The following is a 25,346-nucleotide window of genomic DNA, read 5'->3' on the forward strand; positions in this document are numbered from 1 at the left end:
AACAGCGATTAGTTTCGATCGCTTACTTGCTCTTCAATTACATTTGAGATACCATTCTCTTGTGACCACGTTTCGTGTTAATGTGGTTGTTCTTCTCATCTGGTTAGTCTCGGCCTTTTTTTCAAGCACGTTTGTTTGGAACTCAGATCTATTTTATATCTCCATATCTCCGGTAACATGGACGCTAGCAGTCGGAAACTTTGTTGTTTATTTGAAAATCTTCCTCGTCGTCCGGCGCCATCAGTCTCAAATACACCTTCAACAACAAGGGAGGAACAGGACAAACTTGACCAGCGTAAAGAGACTCAAAAAATCTGCCTTCAACACCTTTCTTGTGTTCATTCTTCTAGTGTGTTGTTATTTGCCTTATTCTTTGTATCTTGCAAATGTAGATATTCCATACTCCATGGTCGTCACAATGTTTTTCTTAAATTCGTCCCTGAATCCGCTGGTGTACTGCTGGAGAGTTCGTGACTTACGGTCAGCCATGAAAAGAATGTTGAGTACTTGCCTTTAGGAGAAAAGACAACTGACTGACGGCTTATACTGTGCCGGTAAATGTGTTCATCATTTCTTGAGGAAAGCAACAAACTTCGATCTGAAAAACAGGACTTGAAGACAGTACAAGTCAACTCTACCACCCCATCACAAATTTCTCTAATACCAACTTGGTTATCAAAACCCTCATTCCTAGATCATATTATAAGAAACAACGACAGGAGCCAGTCATACTTCGAATATTGTACTGGCTTGGCATTCCAACTCCTGGGGTACGGATGTATGTTGAAGGACAGTCTACATAAATTATTAGAAATTATGCAAGAGAGAACAAGCTGTATCCCTTAAGTCCGGTTTCTCACTTAGAAAAAACTAACAATAATTAAAGAAAAGCGCAGATGGCCCATGAATACAGCTAGTTTTTGGAGGCTTTATAGTTTTATTGTTTATGTCTCAAGCCAAAAATAAAATGTTTGCTTAGAATTATGATGTCCTAGATGCTCAATCTCTTCAAGAAACGAAGTCAAAAATGAACAGCATTTGTCGCGGTGGAATGCTATATTTTTGACATATGAAAACTTACGCCGTCAAAATTATTGTTTTCGATTAGTGTCATTTTGTCACAAGCCGGAAAAATGGCGAGTTAGAATTGTAATATCCTAGATACTCAATCGCTTCATGAAACGAAGTCCACATCGGCCGAAATTGAACATAATTTCTTGCGCTGGAATACCAGATTTTGGACATATTTCAGCTAAAAACAAATGTAGGAAATATGGTTTTCCACGGAACGCAGCGACCCCTTATGTCATTTTTTCTGTGTTTAGATTTTGCATGAAGGAAAATAACAAGTTTTTAAGATTTTTCCGCCACGATTTGGAGATTTAGGCGAGCCAAAAAGCGAGCAATGAACGATTTAATTAATATTCATACGTTTGTCATTAAACTTACATTACGTTTGAGATACAGAAGCTGCGTTTTGCCTCTGAATCACTGGCTTTACTTGAATCTCATAGCAAAACGTCCAAGTTTTATTTGCCAGTTATCTCTGGAAAGTGCTGTTTATTCAGTGTTTTTTTTCAAATCCACTGGATCACTCTATGTCGTTTATGGTCCCTCAGGAGGTTAGGTGGTAATGAAAATTTGATTCAATTACACTTCACATTGTTAAAATGAAAACGTTTATATATGCAAAACTGCCGTTATTTGGCTAGATTAGGAAATTGCCATCCATGCAGGACTCAAAAATCTTAATTTTCTTCTTCTTCTTTTTTTAGTAATGACAAATAAGAAAAAAAATATATTAAAACAACTCAGTCTCCAAAACTGATGAAATCATCCTTTTATACGAAGTTGTTATGAAAGGTATAGAAAGGGAAATAACAGGTGATTAGTTTCTCCCGCTTTTCTGTTATGGTTCGGTTGGATGATTTCCATTTGCTTTGAGTTTATACAATAAAATCGTGTTTTTTGTGCAGTTAACAATGATTAAGGTTTTCTTTTCATTAACGCAGTGGTAAGAAAAAGTTGAACCGTCTAAATCGGCCTTAACATTGTTAAAAAGCAGTGAGAAGATCAGAAATTATGCAAGAAAGAACAAGCTGTATCCCTATAAAGGAGGATTTCCGATGGGTTTTCTCACAATAATTGATATATGAAGAAAAGTGCAAAAAAAAAATGTGAAAGGAAATTATTCTTACCAGTGTTCAATGATGTTCAGGGATGTGCCAATAGCTATCGACACAAAATACCTTTATTTCTCCGGCTTATCAACAATTCTTTTAAATATCTGTAAGGGGAACGTGGGTAAGAGACGAAATATTAAGTTTGATTTGACGTGATAGAGAAAACGAACAACCATTTGCAATTTCATTAAAAGCATAAAAAAGTAAAATTAAGATTGAGCTAATGTGAGTAAGTTCATTTGCTGTGCAGTATTTTAATGGCAGAGTCGGTGGCTAATGCTATCTAGATGGCCTTTGATCAAATAATTGAAAATCTGTCAAAAGAATCGTAGATTTCTATTCAGATTTAAATCGACTGTCCGGTAATAGATCTTTAGGAGAGAATACCGGAATTTGTTTTCGCCTCGAATTGCTTTTGATTTATTTGATTAAAAATTCTCTTTACAGCAGCCGTCTTTTCCCAGTATGATGACAGAAAAGGGCAGACAATTGTTTGATAAAAACAATTGCTTTTCCATTAGCGTTAGCAGTTTATTCCGTAATTCCGAACACAGCTTAGCACAATTGCAACTACACTTGAGATGGAATGTCTGCCAAAGTTAGGACGTTTTGAACAAATTCATGGGTATTACTTGACAGCAATCTCTGTGGCAAACATTCCTCTTTGTCTTGCAGCACTGCTTGGGAATTCTGCAATCTTAATCACAATTTGGAAGACGCCTTCTTTGCATTCGCCGGCGCACAAATTGCTGGCAAGCCTTGCCGTAACGGATTTCGCTGTTGGTTTGATAGCTCAGCCTCTGTTAATATCTCTTCTACTGACGGCAAATTATGGTTCGTCACACATTTTCCATATCAACTGCTTAGTTTTCAACTTGGTGGCGTATTTTTTGTGTGGAGTGTCCTTTACCACTGTTACAGTAATTGGTCTAGAACGACTCCTTGCTCTTCGTTTGCATTTGAGATACAATTCCATAGTAACTACAAACCGCGTCAAACTTGCCATAATCGGTATTTGGTTCTGGGGTGGACTTTGCTCCTTACTCTGGTTGCGTAATTCTGGTGACTTCACTGTTCTAGTTGTAATAGGCTTTGTCTTGTTAGTTGCAAATTTTGTTATTTATTTTGACATTCGTCTCGTCGTTCGACGCCATCAAGCACAGATTCAGCCACTTCAGCCTGGGGCATACAGTAGCAATATTTTCAATTTAACCCGACTGAAAAAATCCACAGTTAATATTTTCCTTGTCTTTATTTTGCTGATTTTTTGTTATGTACCTCAAATGTCTGTCCTTATTGCCGGTGGATATTCCCTTACTGTTTATTATGTAACTATAACTATAGTTTTTCTTAACTCATCGCTGAATCCTCCTCTGTATTGTTGGAGAGTTCGTGAACTACGCTCAGCAATGAAGCAGCGTTTTTGTGGCTGAAATCTATAATGTAAAATAAAGACAGAAAACTCAAACTTATTTTTAGTTACATCGGGTCCCAAGAAACAGCCGTAATAAAGGGGTGTAAAAACCTGTAAAACTCACAGCTGACTGGTAAAACATCAAGGAAACAGAAATTACAAAACAATACAGACATGCACAAGAATCCGTCAGGGTTTTACACCAAGGTAAATCCCCCAAAAGGCGTAACTTAGCACATTTGATGGCAGCAAATGTCGCTGTACAATTGTATGATTAATTTGGAATAGAAGTAAACCAAACCTACTTACAGAAGTGAACTTTATCGACTCTGTTAACAATAAACTATACATATGCTTTTATTTCATGCCGGTCATGCAAACTCTATATGGCTGAATTTTTCATACTTGTTAATTAATGTATTTCATAACTTTTCAATAGCTCAAATCAAGTACTATAACTCGTTTTCTTTTTTATAAAGTATAATTTTCAGGCACAGTCTTTGCTATTAAAATTATAAGTTGCATTGTTTGGCCCAAGCCAGACCAGAGTTCACAGTACAGTGATTACTGGTTCGTGACGCTGCAGACTTTGTCGAACAGATGCCTAAGCGCGACTGGTAGTCGACTAATCGACCTACCAAAAAAAGTTAAAGGTTTGATTGTCAATTTTTACTAAACCGACTTTTCATCTAAGAAAGCTTTGTTTCTGTTTGTAACTGGGTTGCCAGATGGCTAAGTGGGGACCTAACTACTATACAGGGGAAAGCATTTGTTAAGAAGAATACCTCCTGCTTTACACGGACGCTTTGATCCTTACATTTTCACCTTAAACCGTTTCTACATTGATTATTTTTCAATAGTAAATAAGTAAACGTGAGTCAGATCTCCTTATCTGCATCCGTCAGTGTTGCCCAGCGCCCAGCGGGGTCATGACGTTATCAGAAAGTACTTTCCGGAATGATTTCCAGTAACACATTCGCGCGAGAGCAAAAATATTTGATGGATTATAAAAAAAAATTCCAATATAAAGTGTGTGGCACATGGTGTTTTATGGGAAAGTTGATCCCTCAGTAGATGCTCATTTTCATCGCTGGCCTCCTCCAGGTATGCAGTTGATCCTATTTTCAGGGACCGCACCGCTAATATACCTATTACCCCCGCCCCCTTCACCGAGGGGGAGCAGTGGACCTCAGAGAGAACTCGGCCCCAGGTCTTCGCGATATTCAAAATGGAGGACGGCGGGGAACAAGTAGGTGGCTTGACTCTCGTTTTCGCTACGCTTCCTTCACCTGGTAGCCATAGTTGTTTCAGGAAAAAGTGTATCAACCGATGTACAGTATATGTAAAATTTCGAAAGTTGTAAACAGCTTATCCTCCAAAAAGTTAGGTTAAAGGGATGCGTGTTGCCATTACTAACTTTGCATTTCTCTAGCAGCTCGTTCGGTTTGTTAAATGCCTTTGCATTTTAATTTGAAACACTGGCCCTTTTTTAGTTATTAGCGTAGCTATCGGACCTCGCGCAACAGAGATGCCACTTTTCTATTTCTTATTTTATTTATTTAGGGTTTTTTTTTTTTTTTTTTTTTTTTGCGTGAGGAAGTTAGAAATTCACACGACGACTGTGTTTACAATTCTCACTTCACTGAACACACGAAAATAAAATTTGATAATGACAATTGATTGACAGCGCGTATCGGCGGGCACGCAAAAGGTCCCAAGGTCAACCAATCAGGAGGCGAGTATCATTGATCGTTCCCGTGAGGCTGTGGGTAGTCTACAACTCGAAAGTAACACAAATCGTGTACAGGAAAGGACGGATTTGTTCGTTAAGAAATGGGGAGAAGTTGTCTTATTTCTGCCTGTAAAGCGAGCTAATATTCTCATCTTAGTGAGAAAATACTTATGGTGGTCCGCATGGACATAACAGCTAAAGGGGAAGGCGATAAGAGTGGTGATTCGGACGAACAGCACGCCGCAGAAACTGCGAGAGGTGATCGCTTCAATGTGTTGGAGAACTTGCCGTCCTCGATTCCCAGTTCGCGTATTTACCGGAAGGAGGACTTCTTATGCAGTAAACTCGCGAACGGATTTTATGGAGATATATTTAAGGTGAAGTTACGCCGTGAAATACGTGTATTTTAAACTTCGGTATAGTTTTTATCGAGTTTTTCAGCGTTTTGAAACTCGTGACGAGAATATCGATCAATGTGTTTTGTTTTCATTTTGTAGGTTCAGCATCGGGAAACGGGGGAAATTATGGTATTAAAGATGAATAAACCTGAAGTAGAATTAGACGGCTGTACAATGCTAGACGAAATCAAGTTAATGAGCCATCTTTCTCACCCAAATATTATAAGGTAAATAAGAGTCGTTCATTATAGAGCTTATTTCCTTGTCTGCTCCATATTCGGTTGTGTACAAACTTGACGATTTTCTATTGATTTTGTCTCAACTCGTACACTGGAATATTTCCTTTTCAGATTTATTGGTGTTTGCATATCTGACAACCAAATGCATCTTCTTTGTGAGGTACAATATTTTCAATTTCTATATTAAGTTTAACATTTTATGAACTATACAGAATTAAAATTTTGTACCCTGGAAAATTTGAGAGCTCTCCGCAACCTTTTGTGCGACAGATTTTCTTTTCTTTGGCGGTAAAAAAGTTAAGCTCGTTGTTTTTATTACAGTACATAAACGGCGGAGAACTTGAAGGACTTTTGCTGGACTATTCAATTCACTTGGAGTGGTCAACACGCCTCTATCTTGCAAAAGATATTGCAGAAGGAATGAGATACCTTCACAAGCAAGGAGTAATTCATCGGGATCTAACCTCCAAGGTATTGTAAATTTTAAAAAACACAAACATTCGCAAAGTTTATTTTCATTCGCAGTTGCTTTATTTTTGTCCTCGACTCTTTAGTCTCCACTAAAATTTATTCCCATATGTTTACTTATTTTTGAAGAATTGCTTGATCAAAGAAGTAAACGGATGGCGTTATGCTGTTGTAGCAGATTTGGGTTTAGCAACAGAAATCAAGTAAGTAGATTTCAGATTTGTGAAATAAAAGTGCTTGTTTTCACTGAAGAAAGCTCCAAGTTTGCAAAAATAATATTTACTGGGAGGTACCTTTGCAACATGCTTGTTTATTTCCGCAAGGAAATAAACTAACAAAAACCTAGATTTTATCAATTTAAGCAAAATATAGCAACTGGAACTTTCAATGTTCCTAGATCCTCGCTGTAAATGTTTACAACGGTTGGAGAATTCGATATTTTTTTGTTGTTCGACCGTCACACAGCGAGTGGGGAAGTTTTTAATTAGCCATTCAAACTGCAAGTAAACACAAAGAAACTAAAGAGAGAATTGAAATTTATAGAATTTTCGATTGTAGTTTACCTAGTTTTGTTTCAAGATCCTTGTTAGTTTATTTTGAAGTGTTGGATATCGTGTTTGTTTAATGTGGTGTAATTATCTATCCATACAGGACATATACCAACCTAGCGTTTCAATGGTTGCTTTTCCAGTTCCCATGAATGGTTGAATTCTAGTTTTAAAGTATAATATAAAACAAGATATACTTGATTCTCACATGGTAATCTTTAAAGGTGCCAAATTTGCAGTTGTATCAGTGACTTTGTGTGATATTATAAAACATTAAAATTCATGTCACTTTGAGTGGCTATAATGGTGTCCATTGTTCTAATTATAGTAAAAAATGTATTTTTAAGCCCTTATTTACAATATATATTACAGAGATTTTTGGACAGAAAGCTGTAGAATAACACTCTAGTTTCTTCCTGACAATTGCATCTTTTGCAAAGAAATGGTTGAGTTATAACATTTTTCTATCCTTTACTTTTTGGCAACTTTCAGCCATTTATTTTCATGGTCAAGGAGGCTAAGACAAATGCACTACGCTTGATTATCTACATTCATTTTAGTGCATAATGCTATGACGTGAATGATAATGGATCTTGGCACCTGTACCTTGTTGTCTCCTTGGTAACAAGGGGATTACCTGTCATGATATTGTAATGTGGTCCAAGATTGAAACGATATTATTTCACCTGTCCAGTGAAATTTACATTTGTACCAGTGTCTTTATTGGTATAATTTATTGTCTTGCAAATTCATGTTGGTGTCATGATAGTATGTAGGTTAAAAATAGATTTAAGAATTGTTTACCGATAAGTAGTTTACACGTGTAGTGTGATGTATGATTTCTTTGTAGAACTTGTTTAGAGTAATTCTAAACACTAAGAGGTAACTTGCACAGTGTTAAGACGAGAATTGGGAAATTCAGTCTACATACATTGAAAAACATGTTACCAGTGTAATCATGATTGTTTAAAACTTGAAAGTTGGCTGGCTGTCATCTGATTCATTGACATGTAGTGTTAAGGAAAACAACTATTGAACAATTATCAGACAATTTTGAGCAAAATATCATGATTCATCCATCAGTGATGAGCAGATCAATTATTTGCCGAAGCTGAATGCTGCCGGACAAATAATTGATCTGCGAGACACTGTTGACAATGCACAGTATTTTGGAATAACCTGGGGTTCTTTATTATGTTTTATTTTTCTGGCCCTGAGTTTCTTTTTTTACAACTAAGGATGCTAAATCACTCTCTAACAGCTCAGGAAAGCGATCTGCCATTTTCACCCAAGAGCGTGGTTTCAATTACGCATGAGCAGAATATTATTTAGAGCAAAAAACAGTTGGACAGTATTGCGCATGAGCAGACCATTATTTTTAGGCAGTATTTGCAGGTCACATGTTTTGCTCTTGGCCAATGAAAAGGAAGAAAAATTGCATTTAGTATTTTACTGGAATTGTGAGTTTTACAATTATTAGTAATGATTTTAAATAGCTAAGGTGTGTGAATATATCGTTTGGTTTGTGGCAGTTGTTTGTAAATGTGTGGTTCCTTTGAGTTATTACAGTGGAGTGAATTCCAGTTTTATGTAATATTCAATTAAGGAGGAAAGAATTTTCTCATTTGTACCGGTTTTGTTTGAGTAACCTATGTGAGACAAATATAAACCTCAGACCACTTCCTCACCCAGATGTCAACCCAAATGGATCATAATTTAATTCCCACACTTGAAACATGGCTCTTGGCACTTGGTAACTTGGCTGTAAATTAAACTTAAGATGACTCGGCATGTAACTCTAAAGTCTGTGGATGAAATCTGAAAGTGAAACCATTCAAATGAAAGTTGCTGAGAAGAGCTTCCTTTGATTCTGTTGCCATGTTAAAGGCTGGATCATGTACAACAATATGCTGAAACGTAAACCAATTATGGGCTTATGCTTCAGCGTGTTTATATGTATCAAGTTACTTGGGAAATTTGGAGAGCATGACTCAACTTCAGCTTTATATGTTTCTTTTAAGTTTGCATGAAAGAGAGAGAATTGCTACCCACAAAATAATTAAAAGCAAGATTAATAGTTGAGACAGGTAGCATTTAGGATTAAGGTAAAATAAAAAAAAATTATAAATCAGTAAAATTTGAGAATATTATTTACAGTTCAGATGTGAGGTAAATAAGGAAACTATTGGTTGTGTTACATGTAGGTATAACATTTAGCAGACTTTACAACAATAGAGAAGATTCATTATGACTATATATACACTGTATAAGCCATTTGTTTTTCTGAATTAGGTCGACTGAAGTAGGATCTACAATCAAGGACAAATCTTACAAAGTATACTGTCAACTGCTAATGTAGTGTGACCCAACTAAAGAAGCCATTTTCTCCTTACCCCTCCCACATACAATGTTGAAGTCCCATGAGGCATATTTCTTACGCAGACTCAACATTGTATGGGGGTGGGGATCTGTGACTGGATAGTTTCGTTCTGGCTTGCCGTGTTTCTGCTGTGTGCATACAAATACACCATACATTCGAATTTGTCCCAACCCTTTTGTCCTTGATTGTAGGAATTCTTCTTTATTCTTAAGAATTCGTAGAAGTAAATTGTGTATTTCTTTTTTAAAATTACTTACTGTGGTTCTAATAATTATATTAACAATAAGATTATGAGCTCAAGATTTCTATCGCATGATAGTTGATGAGGGCAAAGCCCGAATCAACTGTCACACATAGAAATCGAGAGCAAATAATCTAATTGTTTTAGTATAGATCTACAGTGTACTTGTCGTTCAAAACTAAACAAGTCAATTATCTATATCCTCATCGCAGGCACTTCAAAAATGTAACGAAGCGGCCACCATTTTGTCGAAAACCACTACTCACTATCTATCACAGATTAGTATAAATCTACTTGAGTTCTATCACGAATGCCGTTCTCTGATTGGCTACACTACTCGCTATCTATTCTGTGATAGATAGTGAGTAGCGGTTTTCAACAAAATGGCGGCCGCTTCGCCGCCGTTTCGAAGTGTCTGCGATGAGGATATAGATAATTTACTTGTTTAGTTTTGACCGACTAGTAGATTTATACTAAAACAATTAAATTATTCGCTCTCGATTTCTATGCGTGATAGCTGATGAGGGCTGCGCCCTCATCAGCTATCACGCGATAGAAATCTCGAGCTCATAATCTAATTGTTAAATAGATAGCGAGTTGCGGAGCCAATCAGAGAACAGCATTCGTGATAGAACACTAGTAGATTTATACTAAGTTGCTTTAGTGGTTCGGTATGATATTCCATAGTCTTACTCCAAGTCTAAAGGATGAAGAGTTTTGTATTTCTAGTCTCAAGTGCATAATGTAAAGGTTTAAGCACCAGATGCTTTTGTGTCACAAGTGTGTATATCTGAAACATTTTTAAAATAAATTTTGAATATTTTCTAGAGCCACGTTATTTTTGTCATTATACAACCAAGAACCACCGCAACTTTGTGAGTGCTTTCCAATGGCTTCACAAGTAATTCATAAAACAATGTGCGCACAGGCAAATGCACAGAACCACTGTTTTATAACATTGCCACTGATAAAATACATGATGAACAACTTGGTGAAAGCAAGGAAAACTGGAAAGAAATCTATGTGAAGGAATGTAGTAAAAATAATAATGAAAAAGGTCTGCTTTTCTGGGATAGTGTTTTTTTTGTTTTTTTCCTACAAAGCTAAACACTAGGCCATGTTATTTAATCACGCTTAGTAGCCCATACAAGAAAAACTGACAAAAGAAGCAGGACAATTAACTTGTTTTGATGTTAAATGCAAATGCATTTTTATAAATTATAAATAAAATTGTTAGTCTTGTTTTACTGATAGGTTAAGTGAATTAAAGTAATGTTTTACTGAAATTTAATTTATGTACTTGTTTTGTTTTGGTATATTGCAGGGAACAGTCAATTGTTGGATCTCCATATAACATGGCACCTGAACTTCTACGTGGTGAGGCTTATGATGAGAAGGTAAGGAGTATTAAACAGGTAACACATCAGGCCCCGGTTGTTTGAAAGGCGATTAACGCTAATCTACAATTAAAAGTTACCCGAGGTTTTCAGCTCGCTCATTTTTAAAATCTTATTTTAAGCCAATGGTGAAGAAAAGCCAAAGTCAAAACTGAGGGATGCAAATCTTTTTGAAAAATCTTTATTGTTTAGTAATTAAACTCGAATCAAAATTCTCGTTAATCCAGGATTAACTTAATCGGGCTTTGAGCAACTGGGCCCAGATGATAGTGGCTGCAATCACATCACGGCTGTTAACTATATAGTCAAGACAGCAATAACTATAGTAAGCTATTTTGGTAAAGTCAAGCTTAGTTCTCTGATTGTTCTGACAAAAGTTAAAAATATTTACACCTCAGTGATGCAAAGCAAAAGGAAATACTGTAAAGACCCACTAATTCGAACTCGGTTGACTTGACCTCCCTGCTAACTCAAACAAAATCCAATTTCCCCTGGATTTGATTTGTCCTTATTTTTATCAGTTGTCTGGCATCAGCCAACTCAAACACTGTTAACTTGAACTCCCCACCAACTCAAACAAACTTCACTTTCCTAAGCTCAATCTTACCTTGATAATGCGAACTCTATTCTGAAAACGTTAGTTGGTAAATCTCAAAATGTCAGAAAACAGCGGATTAACTTGCCATTTATTCATAAATTATGCTAAATTATATATATAGAAACTTCCTTTAACTAGGTCTTTTCTTAATATACAGTTGTACCAGTACATTCTGAACATTATGGCTAAAATTGCTAAACTGAACATAATTTCTTATCAAAGGGCTGTTCAAAAATGAACTTCTTGCCCCATAGTGACCAGTGATTGTGAAAGAATGATAAGTCTACATTTTATTAATAATATTATTAAAAGTATACTTGAAATTCATCGGCAACACCACTTACTTGTACTACCCTTGGGGAGCTCAAGTAAGCAGGATTCTACATGTACTGTGACTATTGCCTAACCATGATAAGATGCATGTGGGTTAAACTATATGTACCCCCCCCCCCCCTCAGAAAGTGAAGAGCCAATCAGAATGCATAATATTCAAATTTTTGCATTTGGTTTTAAACCAGCCACATTGCTGGGCGATTTTATATGCAGATCCTGTCAAATTTGATTACGAGCAAATTTCATTGCCAGCTTGCACAAGCAGACTAGGCACTTTTTTACAATGAATTTGATCATGGCAAATTTCCCCTCCACTATATTGCTATCCACCATTTTGAAAATTTGTGATAACATGGCACAATCTAATTGGTTGAATTAGTTGGCAATTCACAGCAAACTGGGCGAATGATGGCGAATTTAATCACTGATGTCTCAGTTCTAATGGGTTACAGTGTAGAACTGAGGAAAAGTTAGAAGGATTAGTGTGGAGTAATTGGAGCATAGAAGTAACTGTTGCTGATTTTTGACAAGGAGGTCTTGAAATCACGATACTAAATGGAGAAAAATGGGGCGATAGCCAAAAGATACCAATTTTCTCATTGTTCTTCATCTTTTGCAGGCTGATGTATTCTCTTATGGAATAATTCTGTGTGAGATCATTGGTCGAGTTCCTGCTGACCCGGATGAGTTACCTCGTACAAAGGTGTGTGCATGAACAGTTTAGTAATTTAAGGCAGATGAAATTGGGTGTATCAAGATTTCCGTTAAATTTATCTGGTGTAGCAGTCAATGAATGGGAATTCCATGATCATTGGCTTCCACAGAGCGGCTCAATTCATCCGCTGTTTCCATTTCCAACTGGAATTTGGGAATTTTGGTTTTTGTGGAAGGCAGAAAAACCAAAGTACCCGGGGAAAAACCTTTGGTGCAAAGATAAGAACCAACGACAAACTCACTAGGCAAGACACATATGGCGTCAACATTTCTGCATCATCCCTGCTCCCCTCAAGCTCACAGAGAAAAATGTTTCGGTGAAGAACATATGTTCAACTCCTCTTTGGAGCACTCAGATTTTCTTTTCTCCTTCCTTTATCTCATGCCTGTTGTCCGACTTGTAACCGAAAAAGTACATCTATTTGCCAGGCTTAAAACACAACATCACATTTCTTTCATGTGTACCATTTATCAACATTCAAATACTGGCAGTTTGCAGGATGTTGTCACATGAATTCTCTAATTTATTGGCCTTAGCTCCCATCCAAACTAGTAATCTCCTGTAGGAGATCTTGAATTTTCTTTTTTCGAGTATGCCTGTGTCACTGACTGAATAACACATCATTCTTATGTATTTACCAGGGTAAAAATACACCATCGCATTAATTTATTGGATATTGGTCATTGTTGCTTTAATTTTATTGTAGTTTTACTATAATTTTATTTGTCGCTGAAAAGCTCCTCTAAGGAGTGTCACTAAAGCTTGTATTGTATTGTATCGCAATTGTGCAGTTCCAGAACATATTCATGCTCCCCCCAATCCCCCCCCCCCCCAGGAAATGCCCCTCCCCTACCCCAGGAATTTCCAATGACCTTTGATGGGGTGGGTATTGGTTTTTTCTGGAACTGTACATTTCACTTGCACCTGTCTACTGTTGACAACCCAGGATAGCCTCACTCTGTTAGCACACTTTTATTGATGGTATTCTTTTTCTTTCTTTCTTAGAAATTTGGTGTTGATGTGGAGAAATTTCAGCACATGACAGGAGACTGTCCAAATGAGTTTCTCCAAACAGCACTTTGCTGTTGCCAGGTAACAGCAATGCTAATCATCGGGGGGGGGGGGAGGAGGTTGTGAATTACACCAATGAGGAGGTGATTATAATTCTTCTATTGGATATCCAGGTTTTATTCTTGAAATTAGCCCTAGAGTGCCCATTGCATTCCCTTCAGATATTTTAGGATCATTTTTGTTGCCTGAGATAGGTCCAAGATACATGTAGCTCAGCTCCTCATACAGAGTATACCTTTTTAGGAATTTAACGCTCGTGTTAATTAAGGTATTGGAAATGAACACGACTTAAATTAACGCGAATTGCAGGAGAAATTACTTCCCAATAAAGGAAATTAACGGGAAAGAGGTGCTAAAATGTCAAAATGGGGGAAATTAACGCGACTGCCACAAAAAAACAGAAGTTGTTGAGACAACAGGAACCGCAATTTTCTTTTAACACTTAGTGTAAAGATCCCAAATGCAAACAATGTTCGTGGAATTGTTCCTAAACGTTGGGGTTAAGCCACATAATCTGACCATTTCGGGCGTTATTTACAGTGTCCATTTTTCCAGGGCCGATCTCCACCCTGATAAAACAGTGCATTTTCCGTTCTGAAGTATATCGGGAATTGGGTGCAAAAGTAGTGGAAATTAAGGTCGTGGAAATTAATGCACCACTTAGTTAAAGACGCGGAAATTAACGTTAACAAAATATACATTCCCCTCGAATAAGCAGATGTGTCAGACCTGTTCCCGAAAGAGAATCCCTGTGGTTGGACTCTCGTAAGCAACCACCTCCCTCCCGTAAGCGACCACTAAATCTTGGACTTTTGGGTGGTCGCTTACGTGAGGTTCGACTGCATTAAACTGATATAACCATGTTTACAACTTTAAAGTTCAAGTTCAAGTTTCAAGTTTATTAAGTTTTCCAAAAAGTTACTTACAAACTGAACTTAAACAAACTGAACCGTTTTTGAGGGGTTTCCTTCAATTCCAAGAGGTCTTTTAGCCCTTCAGAATATAGCACTCGGATAATTTCCTTCTTTCGAGTTTGCCTGTGACACGCACTGAATAATACATCATTCTCATTTATTCACCGGGCTTAAAAAATAATATACCATCACATTTATTTCATTGCCCATACGGCCACACACTGACATTCAAATCCTAGCAGTATGCGGGATGTTTGTCCCATGAATCTACAGCCTTAGGTCCCACAAGCCTCCTGTAGCTCAGTGGTAGAGCATCCGAACTAGTAATCTGAAGGTCTTAGGTTCGACTCCTGATAAGAGCACTCGGATTTCCTTTTTTACGAGTTGGCCTGTGTCACTCACTGTATAATACATCATTCCCAATCTGTCTGTACAGCAAAAGTGTTTCTTCCCCAGGTGGAGCCATCAACACGGCCAACTTTTGCTGAAACGTCCAAACACTTAGAGTTTATTCTTGTGGGATATAAAGTGCGACCTGAGATAGATGAAGTAATGAACACACCCGCCTTATCACTTCACATACCACATTCAGCTGAACAGCATTCACCTACATCTCCTCAGGAGAATGAACACGAAAATAGCACCGAGAATTCTGCACCTATAATGAGTACCATACCTGCACCAGTTCCAAACCCACCAGCTATTATTGTCAGCGCCGAAACGTCTCCGCAATTGAACTTTCGTGCTGCTGAGAGACGGCGACAGTCGTGGATAGCAGGTCGTTATAAGATGTTTAACATGGCTACGGATGATTTGCTTAAGAATACACCCAGTAAACTGAAGAGTTTCTTTCACCGGGCTCTTCGCATACAGTCGCACTTCGACCCAGGCAAGCACAAGAAAGTTAAGGACAGTACCAAGCAAAGGTCAGTGTCACACTTAAAACGATACAATTTGATCAGCTCTGAGGAAAATGGACGTTTACCTGTATCCGCCGAGAACATTGAACACGCAAGCTCTGGCTTGCCAGACCCAAGCTCTCCAAATACACACTCGCGGAGGTTTCGTCGTAAGAAAAGCTCAGAGGAGGTAATGTACAATTTTAGTCTGGAGGAAGATTCTGTTGATGGCAGATATTCTCCTCGGCAAGTACATTCGAATTCTTCTACTCCTCCTTTAATTACCTGTGGGCATCCTCCATCTCCTAACATGCTGGAAGTGTCTCATTCTTGTCCATCGTCGCAAAGCCCTTGTTTAAGTGGCAGTCCAGAGTGTAAAGGTCTTGATACAAATAGACCACGGTGTCAGTCAACACCCGTAGTTGACGACTTGAAGATTTCCGAGTCAAGACAGACGTCTTCCCACAGAGAATGTGGCACTTCATGTAACAATGCCCATTCAACATCCCATGAACACACTGAACCAGAAGGCAACCACAAGAATCAGAAATCTTCATTCTGGATTTTTAAACGAAAGGGAAGCAAGTGCAAAGAATCAGAGTAAGAAGTCTTTTTAGTAGAAACACAACTTACTACAAAACCTGGTAAAGCAAAAGCTCACTTTCCATTCCACCAAAAATTCCAGAAATTTTGTTTAACCATTCAGGATTGGACCTGTTTGGCCCGACTGGAAATTTTCAATGCTGAAGGTGGCCCCCTTTTTTACGTTACGACTGTTAAGAAAGAAATTGCTGTTACATTTGAATAAACTAGTTCCTTTCCAATACTTCTGTTGAGTAGATTTTGGGGAATTTAGGGAAAGGATTGTTACACTGCAAGCAGCGTTCAGTTTGGTTTGAGTACAGCTCCGTTGAGAAAGTGTTTCATTTGATAAATGGTCAACATGGATCTTTGTGCAAAAATTTTTGGTGGAATGGAAAGGAGTCCACGACTTGTGGTAAACATGTACGTAAAAGTAGACTGCAAGCAGTCCCTTTCTGGTTAGTCGAGATGGTGTGCTCATAGCGCAGCGAGACTGGAGCGAGGAGAAATAAACGAGAAGAGGCTCCGCCTCTCCCCAAGCCCCCCTTCGCTCGTTCGCTCTAGTTTTTTTTCGCGCTCGGCTTTTTCGCGCGACCTCTCGACTATCCAGAAAGGGACTGCTTGCAGTCTAACGTAAAAGTTCCATTGGGAAATGATGCTCACTTAGTCTTCCATCTCTTGTTCACCAGTTTAGTCATGGAAACATTTGTTCTAAAGAATGGCTTATATCACCCCACTAAGTGTAGGCTTCCGACACGGTAGATTAGTAATAGATAATCATTTTCATGAAAGAGCAATCGAAATAAGCGAACTACTGAAGGTTTCAGTAAAAAGGCATCAATCATGTTCGAAAGAGCTATTTCAGTGTCAGAACTCTTTGTATTAATAACGTAGGCTTCACTGGGGAAATATTTTGCCATACTTGAAGCCTCAATGCAAAGAAGAAAAGACCCACATTACCACACTGTAGAATTAACTCCATTAAGTTTGCAACAGACACAATGACAACCCACCGTGAGGCTTCATGAAAAGCGCTTGTAAATGGACATGTTTGTTAGGACATGCTGAGGAGAATATGGTTTGTTTTTGTTTTTGTTTGTTTGTTGCTGGTCGTTTGTTTTCTAATTCAGCACTGTCTGCATGTTGAATCTAGATTAAAAAAAATTGCAAGGAAATGTTTTTGTCGCATAGTTATATTTGATGCAGATTAAATTTTGTTCAGGGATGGGGAGGTGTGGGTTGTGAAGATAAGGGTGCCATTTTATTGAGATGTCATTGATAAATCCGTTTTCGTAATTATAAAGGAATCGCGAGTGAACTATACAAAAATATATCCAATCTTCATTTTTCCACTTTCCTTGCGTAATGCATTGTATTTTCTACGCAATGTTGAATTATACTAAATTTAAATATTTCATTGAGATGAGTAATAATAATATTGATTACTAATACAATACACGTACAAGCGCGTTTTGACCTTTACTTTAGGTTAATTGGTTCATATAATGGACGTAATATAACGCTTAACTTTTGCGCAAATTCGATGTTATGAGTGATGTGCAAAGAACGCTTTCACCCTAACTTGGAGAAATGGGAATGTGAAATGAAAACTAACAGTTGCTAAAACCTTGTACGACATGCAATGTACAACCACAAAGATGTGCCATAATGCATTAATGAACAGCCTTCATTTTATCATACATAGAAATTTTATCACGGGTTCAAAAGTTGGAACCACCTTGTACAGTCAAATAAACAGCACCACACGAAAGTACTGCTCAGTAGCTTTCATTTGAATGGTCACACTTTAGGATTTCATCCACAGACTCAAAAGCTAGAACCACTTTGTACAGCATAATAAACAGCACCACAGGAAAGTACTGCTCAGTAGCTTTCATTTGAATGGTCACACTTGAGGATTTCATCCACAGACTCAAAACCACAGTCGAGGGCGGGGGGGAGGGGTGTTACGTGCAATTACGTCAACAACCGCGTTGCTTTGCAAGTTGTAGGAGAAATGACCTCGTGTAAACAGCACGAGGTGGCTGGCACCGGTTTCCAGCACTGACACTTCGAGAAATCAGTTGATAAAGCAAAAATGGCATAAAAGAAATGCCTAATTAGTGGTAAATAAGTTATAGTTGTCTTCTGGACTTTAAAGGTTACCATAGCAACAATGTAAACTGGTAAAAACAGCCCTAACGTAAGCTTTAAGTGATTACAACTCTGGAACGAGCTCGGTGACCCCTATTATTTTTATTATGGAATAGTGATGAGCATGTTCAGTCGAAACCTTTTGCTAAGTTCTAGAAGTATAAATTTTCTAAAGGTGAAGGTGGCTGAGAACCCCTCCCTACAAGGTTTTTTTCTGTTGTTGTTGTTTGTTTGTTTGTTTTTGTTGGTAGTGCACTGTATAGTGCTCTACCCACTATGTCGTCAGGCAAGTAAGAGTGAGTGAGTGAGTCAGTCAGTCAGTCAGTCAGTCAGTCAGTGAGTGTCCGTCCGTAAACAAAGAGGTCCGCAGCGCGTGCACAGCACTACCCCCCCTTTTCCCCATGCGTACCTATTTTCGAAAAAGGGGGGTCACCGTGTTCATTTTTGAGTTACAATCACTTAACGCTTAAGTTAGGGCTGTTTTTCACAACTTATATTGTTGGTATGGTAAGTCGAGAAAACAAACTTGCTAACCAATATCAGGTTTTTTGATACCATATTAGTACTTTCCACTGATAAAGAGGGGCGGTAAGGATTGATCAACTTATATCTGAAGACGAGTGCTGGAAAGCGTTGTAAGCTGCCACAAGATTATGCCATATGTTTCTGGCAGTAAACTATTATATTACAGATTAATCATAATGATTTAAAATTGTTTGTATTCAATTCAGAGTTCACTTGAGGAAAATGATATTTGTAATTTGTAAACAATTAAGAATTGAAAAAAAAAGAGAGGAAGAAATTATTAATTTTATTTACAAGAATGATAGTTTGACAAGAGTCGGATAGTTTGTCTGCTTTAAAGACACCTTAATTTATGGACGAATAAAAATCACAAGAGATGGAATAAAATATTTATACGACACGGTTGAAGAAGATTTGTTTTCTGACGTCGTTTATCTGGTGTGTGGGGGGGGGGGAGGGGTGGAGAATATGTGATGGGTTTTATATTTCACACATGTAAAATGCTAACCCGCCAACTCTCACGCTCAGCGGGGGCCAATTTCCCACCCCTTATTGAAAAATATGAGCCATTACAGCCTTAACTGAAAATCTTTCCAATGCGAGAAACGAAAAGGCCAGTCATTTCCCCGAAATCTATGAATTTGGAAGGTCCGTATGGAGCATAATCTTTTTCTTGAGAACTTTAGAACGTCTTCGGATTTCTTCGGAGGTGTTCGGAAGTTCTCGGAAATCTTCGGATACCGTCGTGTCGTCATCGAAAATCCTGGCACTCCCAGGAAAAAAATCGCACGCTTTTGGGTCAGAAAAAGTTGGTAGGTATAAAATGCGCCAATTTCGACCGCTCTTAATACTGACGGAAGTAACGATTTTTGGATAAGAATATGAGCAGTATAAATCTGAAGAAAAATCCAAGCGGAAAGGTCTGCACTCATCTTTCACAATCTCTGTCACGCGCGCTCTATTATGGAGAAAAGACAAGCGGACAAAGATGGCCATGGCTTGATTGCGGGCCAAAAAAAAATGGAAGCTGGCTGAGGCGTCATCAGAAGTGGGTTCCACATTCCCACTATATGAGTGATCTGAGATCTGTATTACGGATACTTCCTAATCAGTCCTTTAGTGTTGTTGCGGGAACCCATGACCTTTTTGATTTTGTTTTTTGTTTGTTCTTTTGGACCGGGTTAATATTTTGGTTTAGTGGAATACGCGTGCGGGTTATTATCATTTTATCGGAAGCTTAGGGGTTTTTCAAGAACAATATCATGCCTTTTGTGAATGAAATACAAAGTTAAATCCCTTGCACGGCAGTTAACCATTCCGAACCGACATCCGTTCATTAGCCAGACGAGAAAATTAGGAATAAAGAGGAAATGAACGGGATTTCAAAGTCGAGGGACGTCTCGCTTGCCGGGACTAGAATTAGACCTTGCGGTTGGCCTTGAATTCAATTCACGGTTGCGACTACCTAACCTTTGATTATTACTAGTTTAATAGGTAGAGAGGGAAAAATGTCATATTTTGTCTAACAAATAACACAGTAGTGTAAACCAAGTACGTTTATTTTGGGACGCTTACCGAGAACCAACCCGTGGCATAAGCCAAAGGAGAATGGTTGGTTCTGAGGCTTAGATGGATATCACGTGCTATACTCCGTCTTATACACTCGATTGCAAAAACGTTGACACCTAAAAAGCATAAACCATGAACGATGAGACCCAACGGATTTGTGGGTAGTGTTTAAAAATTAGCCCTTGTTGGCCAACTTGACACTTTAAGGAAAGCTTGGACAGTTTCCTTCATTCACCACGTGCAACTAATTTTGGTTCCCAACCGTCGCACGAGAATAGAATATGCAAACAAATTAAATTTAGTACACTTATAGCCATAAAGCCATTGGGTCTCATCGTTCACGGTTTGTGCTTTTTTGGTGTCAACGTTTTTGCAATCGAGTGTACACATGTACCACTGCATCATTACCCATGATGCTCTGGCCTAAGCCCCAGGCCTTGTCGTATCTCGTGGCGACAAAATATTTATTTCTGCCTAATTCGCTGGCTTAATCGTCAGAAATACCATTTTAGTCCGGCATGATACTCGATTTTACGAGCATAATCCGTCAGACTCTCTATTCGTAACTCTTACCCAGCCGCATGGGGAGGTTTTGTGTGGCAACGGTTTGAAATTAATGAAACTTTACATAATTTGCAGCATCTCACAAAATTTATGGAATGTAGAGTGTAAAAAAACCGTGCACTGATTGGCTGAGTTGGAGTGACCGTGCGCATGCTCTAATAAGTGTGTCGGTCGGTCGGTCGGTTCATAGGTTAGTTGGTTACTTTGTCAGTTTATTTCACTGTCGTATTCTGTTCCTCTTCGTAACGGACACACTGCATAAATACCCCTTACTAACCGAGTTCGAGGTCTGTACTTATAAGTTACGGACCGAATTTTTTCCCGTTGATTTACAGCGCGGGCCAAAAATCAACGGGAAAAAACGAGGATCCGTAACTTACAGACGAGGTTAGTAAGATATTTATTTTATCTCTGAGGTTAACCGGACGCACGGGAAAGGAAACTAGAGGGCCGTACAGAGAAATACGGCCCGCAAAAGTTGATCAATCACACCGCGCGTACTAACTGACAGATACAATAAAAGTAAACAAACTGCAAAGAACCGCGAACGAAAATAATTCTAATATACGCAGGATCTGTGAAAGATCTACTGGTTCGAAACAGCTGTTCACGATTGCATATTTGATTCTCGGTTTGGTCTCTATCATGTCGCTGTAGTGTTAAGCTTTCTAAGCAGTATCGGCCTTGCAGTTAGTTCAGTTGCTTACACTGGATAAACCTCATCGAACTCGACATGTGTTCTTCGCTGCCATCAATAAAATGGATGAACGTTAGCCACTTTTCCCATAGAATACTGTGACCTTGATATCCCTTTCTGCGAAAAAGAAAGATTATGAGATGGGCGCTGGCCGGGAGCGATCTGGGTCTATCTAATAATTGTCATTACGGTAGTCATGTGATAACATCTTTTCGTAAAGAATTTCCGACGCAACGACCCAGAAAAATCATATCCCTTGAGCGTTGAAGAATATGGACTGTCTTAACCTTGCAAAATTCCTGATCTTAACGATGTACGTTGTGGAATCTTCATCAAAGAAGCCTCAAGGTGAAGGTAATTGATAAATCGTGTATCGCCCTAAAATATAGCAGTATACAAAATACTTTTTTATTGCCTTGTAAATTTTGGTGTATTATCTAATAGATCAGTGGTTGTTACTCTCTGAGATTACTGCGCCTTTTGGTGGAATTATAATGAAACCATGTGTTGAGAGAGATTGACGCTAAAATTTTTCAAAATCAATCAGTTTCCTTATTCGTTAGTTTTATTACCTTACTTTACATTTACACAAAACATGCCAAAATTATTACACAGATGAAAATACACAAAAATGGAATTGATAAACGATGGTGTTGACTCTTCTAGGCTCACTAGTAATGGGTTTATTTATTTACTTCATGAGTGTATGTAGGAAGCAATTGTTTCTTAAGTCTCCCTAGCTGGCCGCGGAAAATATATATAGATTTTTCACATGATTGAGTGAAGTGTTCTTCTTCCAGCTTAGTGGCACACCTTCAACCTGTTCGATGTTATTGTTTGTTGACAGTTACTGTCTACAACTTTGACGAGAACGAGGAAGGTGGCGACCATGACGGTCAAAAGGGAACGGTGAGATTGTAAATGGATTACGTAGCCTTTGATTCTAAAGAAGCCCAAATTTTGGTTGATTAATCCTTGGACATGCACGGGGGTTGGGGTTGAGGTGGGATGTTGTGGTACGTTTTTTTGTGCGACTTTTTCAAGAGAACTTTTTATTCATCACCAGTAGCGTTTCGTTTGCCTCGTATGACAGATTTCGTGCAGATTCGCTGGCATCAATTTTGGATTTGTTACAAAATAAAACTAATAAAACCTCTTCAAATTGTTCTTTGTCTTTACAGACATCCTACAAGGTTTTTCCTTGTTAGAATTATGTAGATTTTTTTAGCCGTACCAGTACAGTAGGTTGACATGGATCAAAGCTTCCCCCCCCCCCCCCCAAAAAAAAAAAACCTGCACAGATTCGGAGTATACCTATATAAATTGCATTCCCAGGCGTTAGTTTTGTGCATACAGTGTCAACAGAGCCCTTAACTGCCACATTTTGTAAGTGTTTTGGTGAGTATCGGTGGGCTCGCATTAGATATGGCGCATGTATTTCGAAGTCGAGTGCTTTTCAACTTTAATCGTTTGCCTGATAATTTTACTGGACTACACCTTCCCTATCGTGTGTTGTGACTGGTCAGTGACGACCAGAGTTATTACAACTCAATCGAAAACCGGACCAAGATATAATGGTTTCTAATTTACACATGTGAAAAACTGAATTTACCTCATCTTTTAAATTCAGCTAAATGCGCTCGTTTCCAACGTTGAAACAGTGGCCAACCTGGTAAACGCTCAGTCCGACATTATTGAAAATCTCAGCAAGAGAGTCTACAGTGTCACTGAGCGCACTAATAACAGGCAGAAATTCAAGAAGGTGCTGATAAGGATTGCAAGGCACTCAAGGTTGATCCACAGTGTATTGAAACAGCTCAATGAAACTGTCAATCAAGTGAAAGCCCTGGCAGGAGAGTGGTCGGACGCTAAGACTCGCATGAATAAAGAACTTGCAGACCTGGAAAAAAGCAAGGACGAAAATAAAGAAGGTATTGAAGAAAAAGTCATGAAAGAAATTGAAAAGCTGCAACACGAGATGAAGACATTACGTGTCTCTCTACAATACACGGAGGAACGAAGTTGTGTTACCAAGAAAGGTAATTTTTTGTTTGTTCGTAATTTTAAGATAGATGCTAAGTTTGTTTTGAGTTTAAGCACGTTCTCCAACCGTATTTACCCGGGCTTTATATGTCTGTTTTGGTTTGATTTTGCTTCGATTTTTGCACTTCAAGAACCTAGAGAACAATGGATATCACAATAACGGTACGACAAACAATGCTCCCTTTTAGTGAAATTCACAAGACGGACTGATGACGTCACATTACGTGGACGTACGTGATGACTTTCGAAAAGCGGCCATCTTGAATTTACCGTTTCAAGAAAAACAAAACCAAAAATTAGAAGAACTCATCCTATTTTTTTTCGATAAAGAATTCTAATCCAATTTTTCCGATAAAAGGCCGGAAACTTGAAACTTGAAAAACCGAATTGTCAAAGCATGGTTGCCGTGGTAGCATCCGATTCAGTGAAAATACGACATTGTCATAACAAGGTTTAGCAAAGTATGTCGGAAAAAAATTCAGGTAGCGTGCCCTCTGATTTCATGGTAAAGGAGATGTTATAACACCACCTACCCTTCCTTTCCGTGCTGAATTGGGCAGCCTTGATCGCAGGGTCCTTTTCCCTTATTTTCAATTTGAGGAATTCGACGGTCTGATGAATGCTCTTGGGCAACACTAGCGTATCCATTACATCTTTCCTTCAAAAGAAGTTGATGAATTTCTCCCAGGTCTCACCTTGTATCATTCATTGTCTTTCCACAGCATGGCCAAAAGGCAAATACTGCATCCTAGCCAATGGCAGCTGTCCCCAAGGTTTTACGCTTTATCAGGGCCACCTCAAGTTTTTCTCTCCAACGTTTGCAGAAGAGGCTGAATTTGGAAGCAGCTCCATTGGCTGCTTCGGTAGTTATTGTGACCAACACGCTTATATCCTTGGATTCCTTACTCTGGTTACCTGTTGCAAATAGCCTGTCCCCAGTGGATGTATAATCAGTAGACGTTTTCGCTGTAAAATTCTTCGTTTTCTAAAAGAAAACTAGCAAAAATTGTTCAAAATCACAGTAATCTGTTGTTTAGACTTTGCCTCGATAGACGACTTGTCAACGTTAGTTAAAAGTTTATTCAAACGAGGATGAGCCCTGGTTTCAGGAGACGTTGAATGGATCTAGTATATTGGATCTATAAACCTAGTAACAGAAGAGTTTTAGTCATTGAAACATTTCTGATCTTAAACCTTTATTTGGTTAATCAGTGGCCTAATTATAGACTTGGAAGAAGCTTGCTCGTATATTCACATGTGCATTACTCGTTCCGTGCGTAACCAATAGCGGAGTAAAACTCCTTTCGAAGATGATTTCTGAACCGCGAGCCTCGAATTTTAGCGTGGTATAAAAACCGTCCCTTCCAAATCTTTGGAGAGAAGTCTTAATTTCTCGTAAAACATTGCATGCAAGCACTAAATACAGAATCTCCACAAGGATAGTACTAACCTTTTGGAGACTTCCAGTTGGTTTAAAGCCGTAGTGAGGGTAATAATGTTTCTTATATAGGTGTGTCTAAGGAAGTCCTCTTTGGCCTGAAATATCTTGTTAGTGAAAACCAGCATCCTTAACAAGGTTCGCAGAGATGCGGTTATGAAAAAATACTTGTTTCAGCCAAATTAAAGTTCATTTGTTTATTTAACAATTTCCAAAAACGGAAAAATGAAATCTTAAAATTCCC

General features: G+C 38.4%; 2 protein-coding genes across 2 annotated transcripts; both read left to right on the forward strand.

Annotated features, from left to right (window-relative positions):
* The first annotated feature begins 5,230 nt into the window (after positions 1-5,230).
* On the forward strand, positions 5,231-19,202 carry LOC146477699 (uncharacterized). The gene is made up of 9 exons (XM_085113120.1): positions 5,231-5,706; positions 5,827-5,954; positions 6,078-6,126; positions 6,288-6,437; positions 6,564-6,637; positions 10,928-11,000; positions 12,551-12,634; positions 13,652-13,738; positions 15,088-19,202. Exons 1-9 carry the CDS (start codon positions 5,500-5,502, stop codon positions 16,132-16,134), a joined length of 1,899 nt encoding a protein of 632 aa, XP_084969246.1. The 5' UTR covers positions 5,231-5,499; the 3' UTR covers positions 16,135-19,202.
* Positions 19,203-21,788: 2,586 nt separating this feature from the next.
* Positions 21,789-24,785, forward strand: LOC146477700 (uncharacterized). The gene is made up of 4 exons (XM_085113029.1): positions 21,789-21,975; positions 22,469-22,530; positions 23,252-23,660; positions 24,387-24,785. The coding sequence occupies exons 1-4, from the start codon at positions 21,894-21,896 to the stop codon at positions 24,590-24,592; spliced, it is 759 nt and encodes a 252-aa protein (XP_084969155.1). The 5' UTR covers positions 21,789-21,893; the 3' UTR covers positions 24,593-24,785.
* Positions 24,786-25,346: the final 561 nt, after the last annotated feature.

Source organism: Pavona decussata, unplaced genomic scaffold (genome assembly GCF_977016875.1).
Source record: "Pavona decussata unplaced genomic scaffold, jaPavDecu1.1 SCAFFOLD_69, whole genome shotgun sequence".
Taxonomy (NCBI): Eukaryota; Metazoa; Cnidaria; class Anthozoa; order Scleractinia; family Agariciidae; genus Pavona; species Pavona decussata.

Bases quoted from the DNA above. Each gene is read 5' to 3' on its own strand.
- LOC146477700 (XM_085113029.1), top strand. From the start codon at position 21,894: ATGGACTGTCTTAACCTTGCAAAATTCCTGATCTTAACGATGTACGTT. The intron at 22,531-23,251 runs GTGAGATTGTAA...TTTTAAATTCAG, and splicing joins ATGACGGTCAAAAGGGAACG to CTAAATGCGCTCGTTTCCAA. The intron at 23,661-24,386 runs GTAATTTTTTGT...GTCTTTCCACAG, and splicing joins AAGTTGTGTTACCAAGAAAG to CATGGCCAAAAGGCAAATAC.
- LOC146477699 (XM_085113120.1), top strand. From the start codon at position 5,500: ATGGTGGTCCGCATGGACATAACAGCTAAAGGGGAAGGCGATAAGAGT. The intron at 11,001-12,550 runs GTAAGGAGTATT...CATCTTTTGCAG, and splicing joins GTGAGGCTTATGATGAGAAG to GCTGATGTATTCTCTTATGG. The intron at 12,635-13,651 runs GTGTGTGCATGA...TTTCTTTCTTAG, and splicing joins ATGAGTTACCTCGTACAAAG to AAATTTGGTGTTGATGTGGA.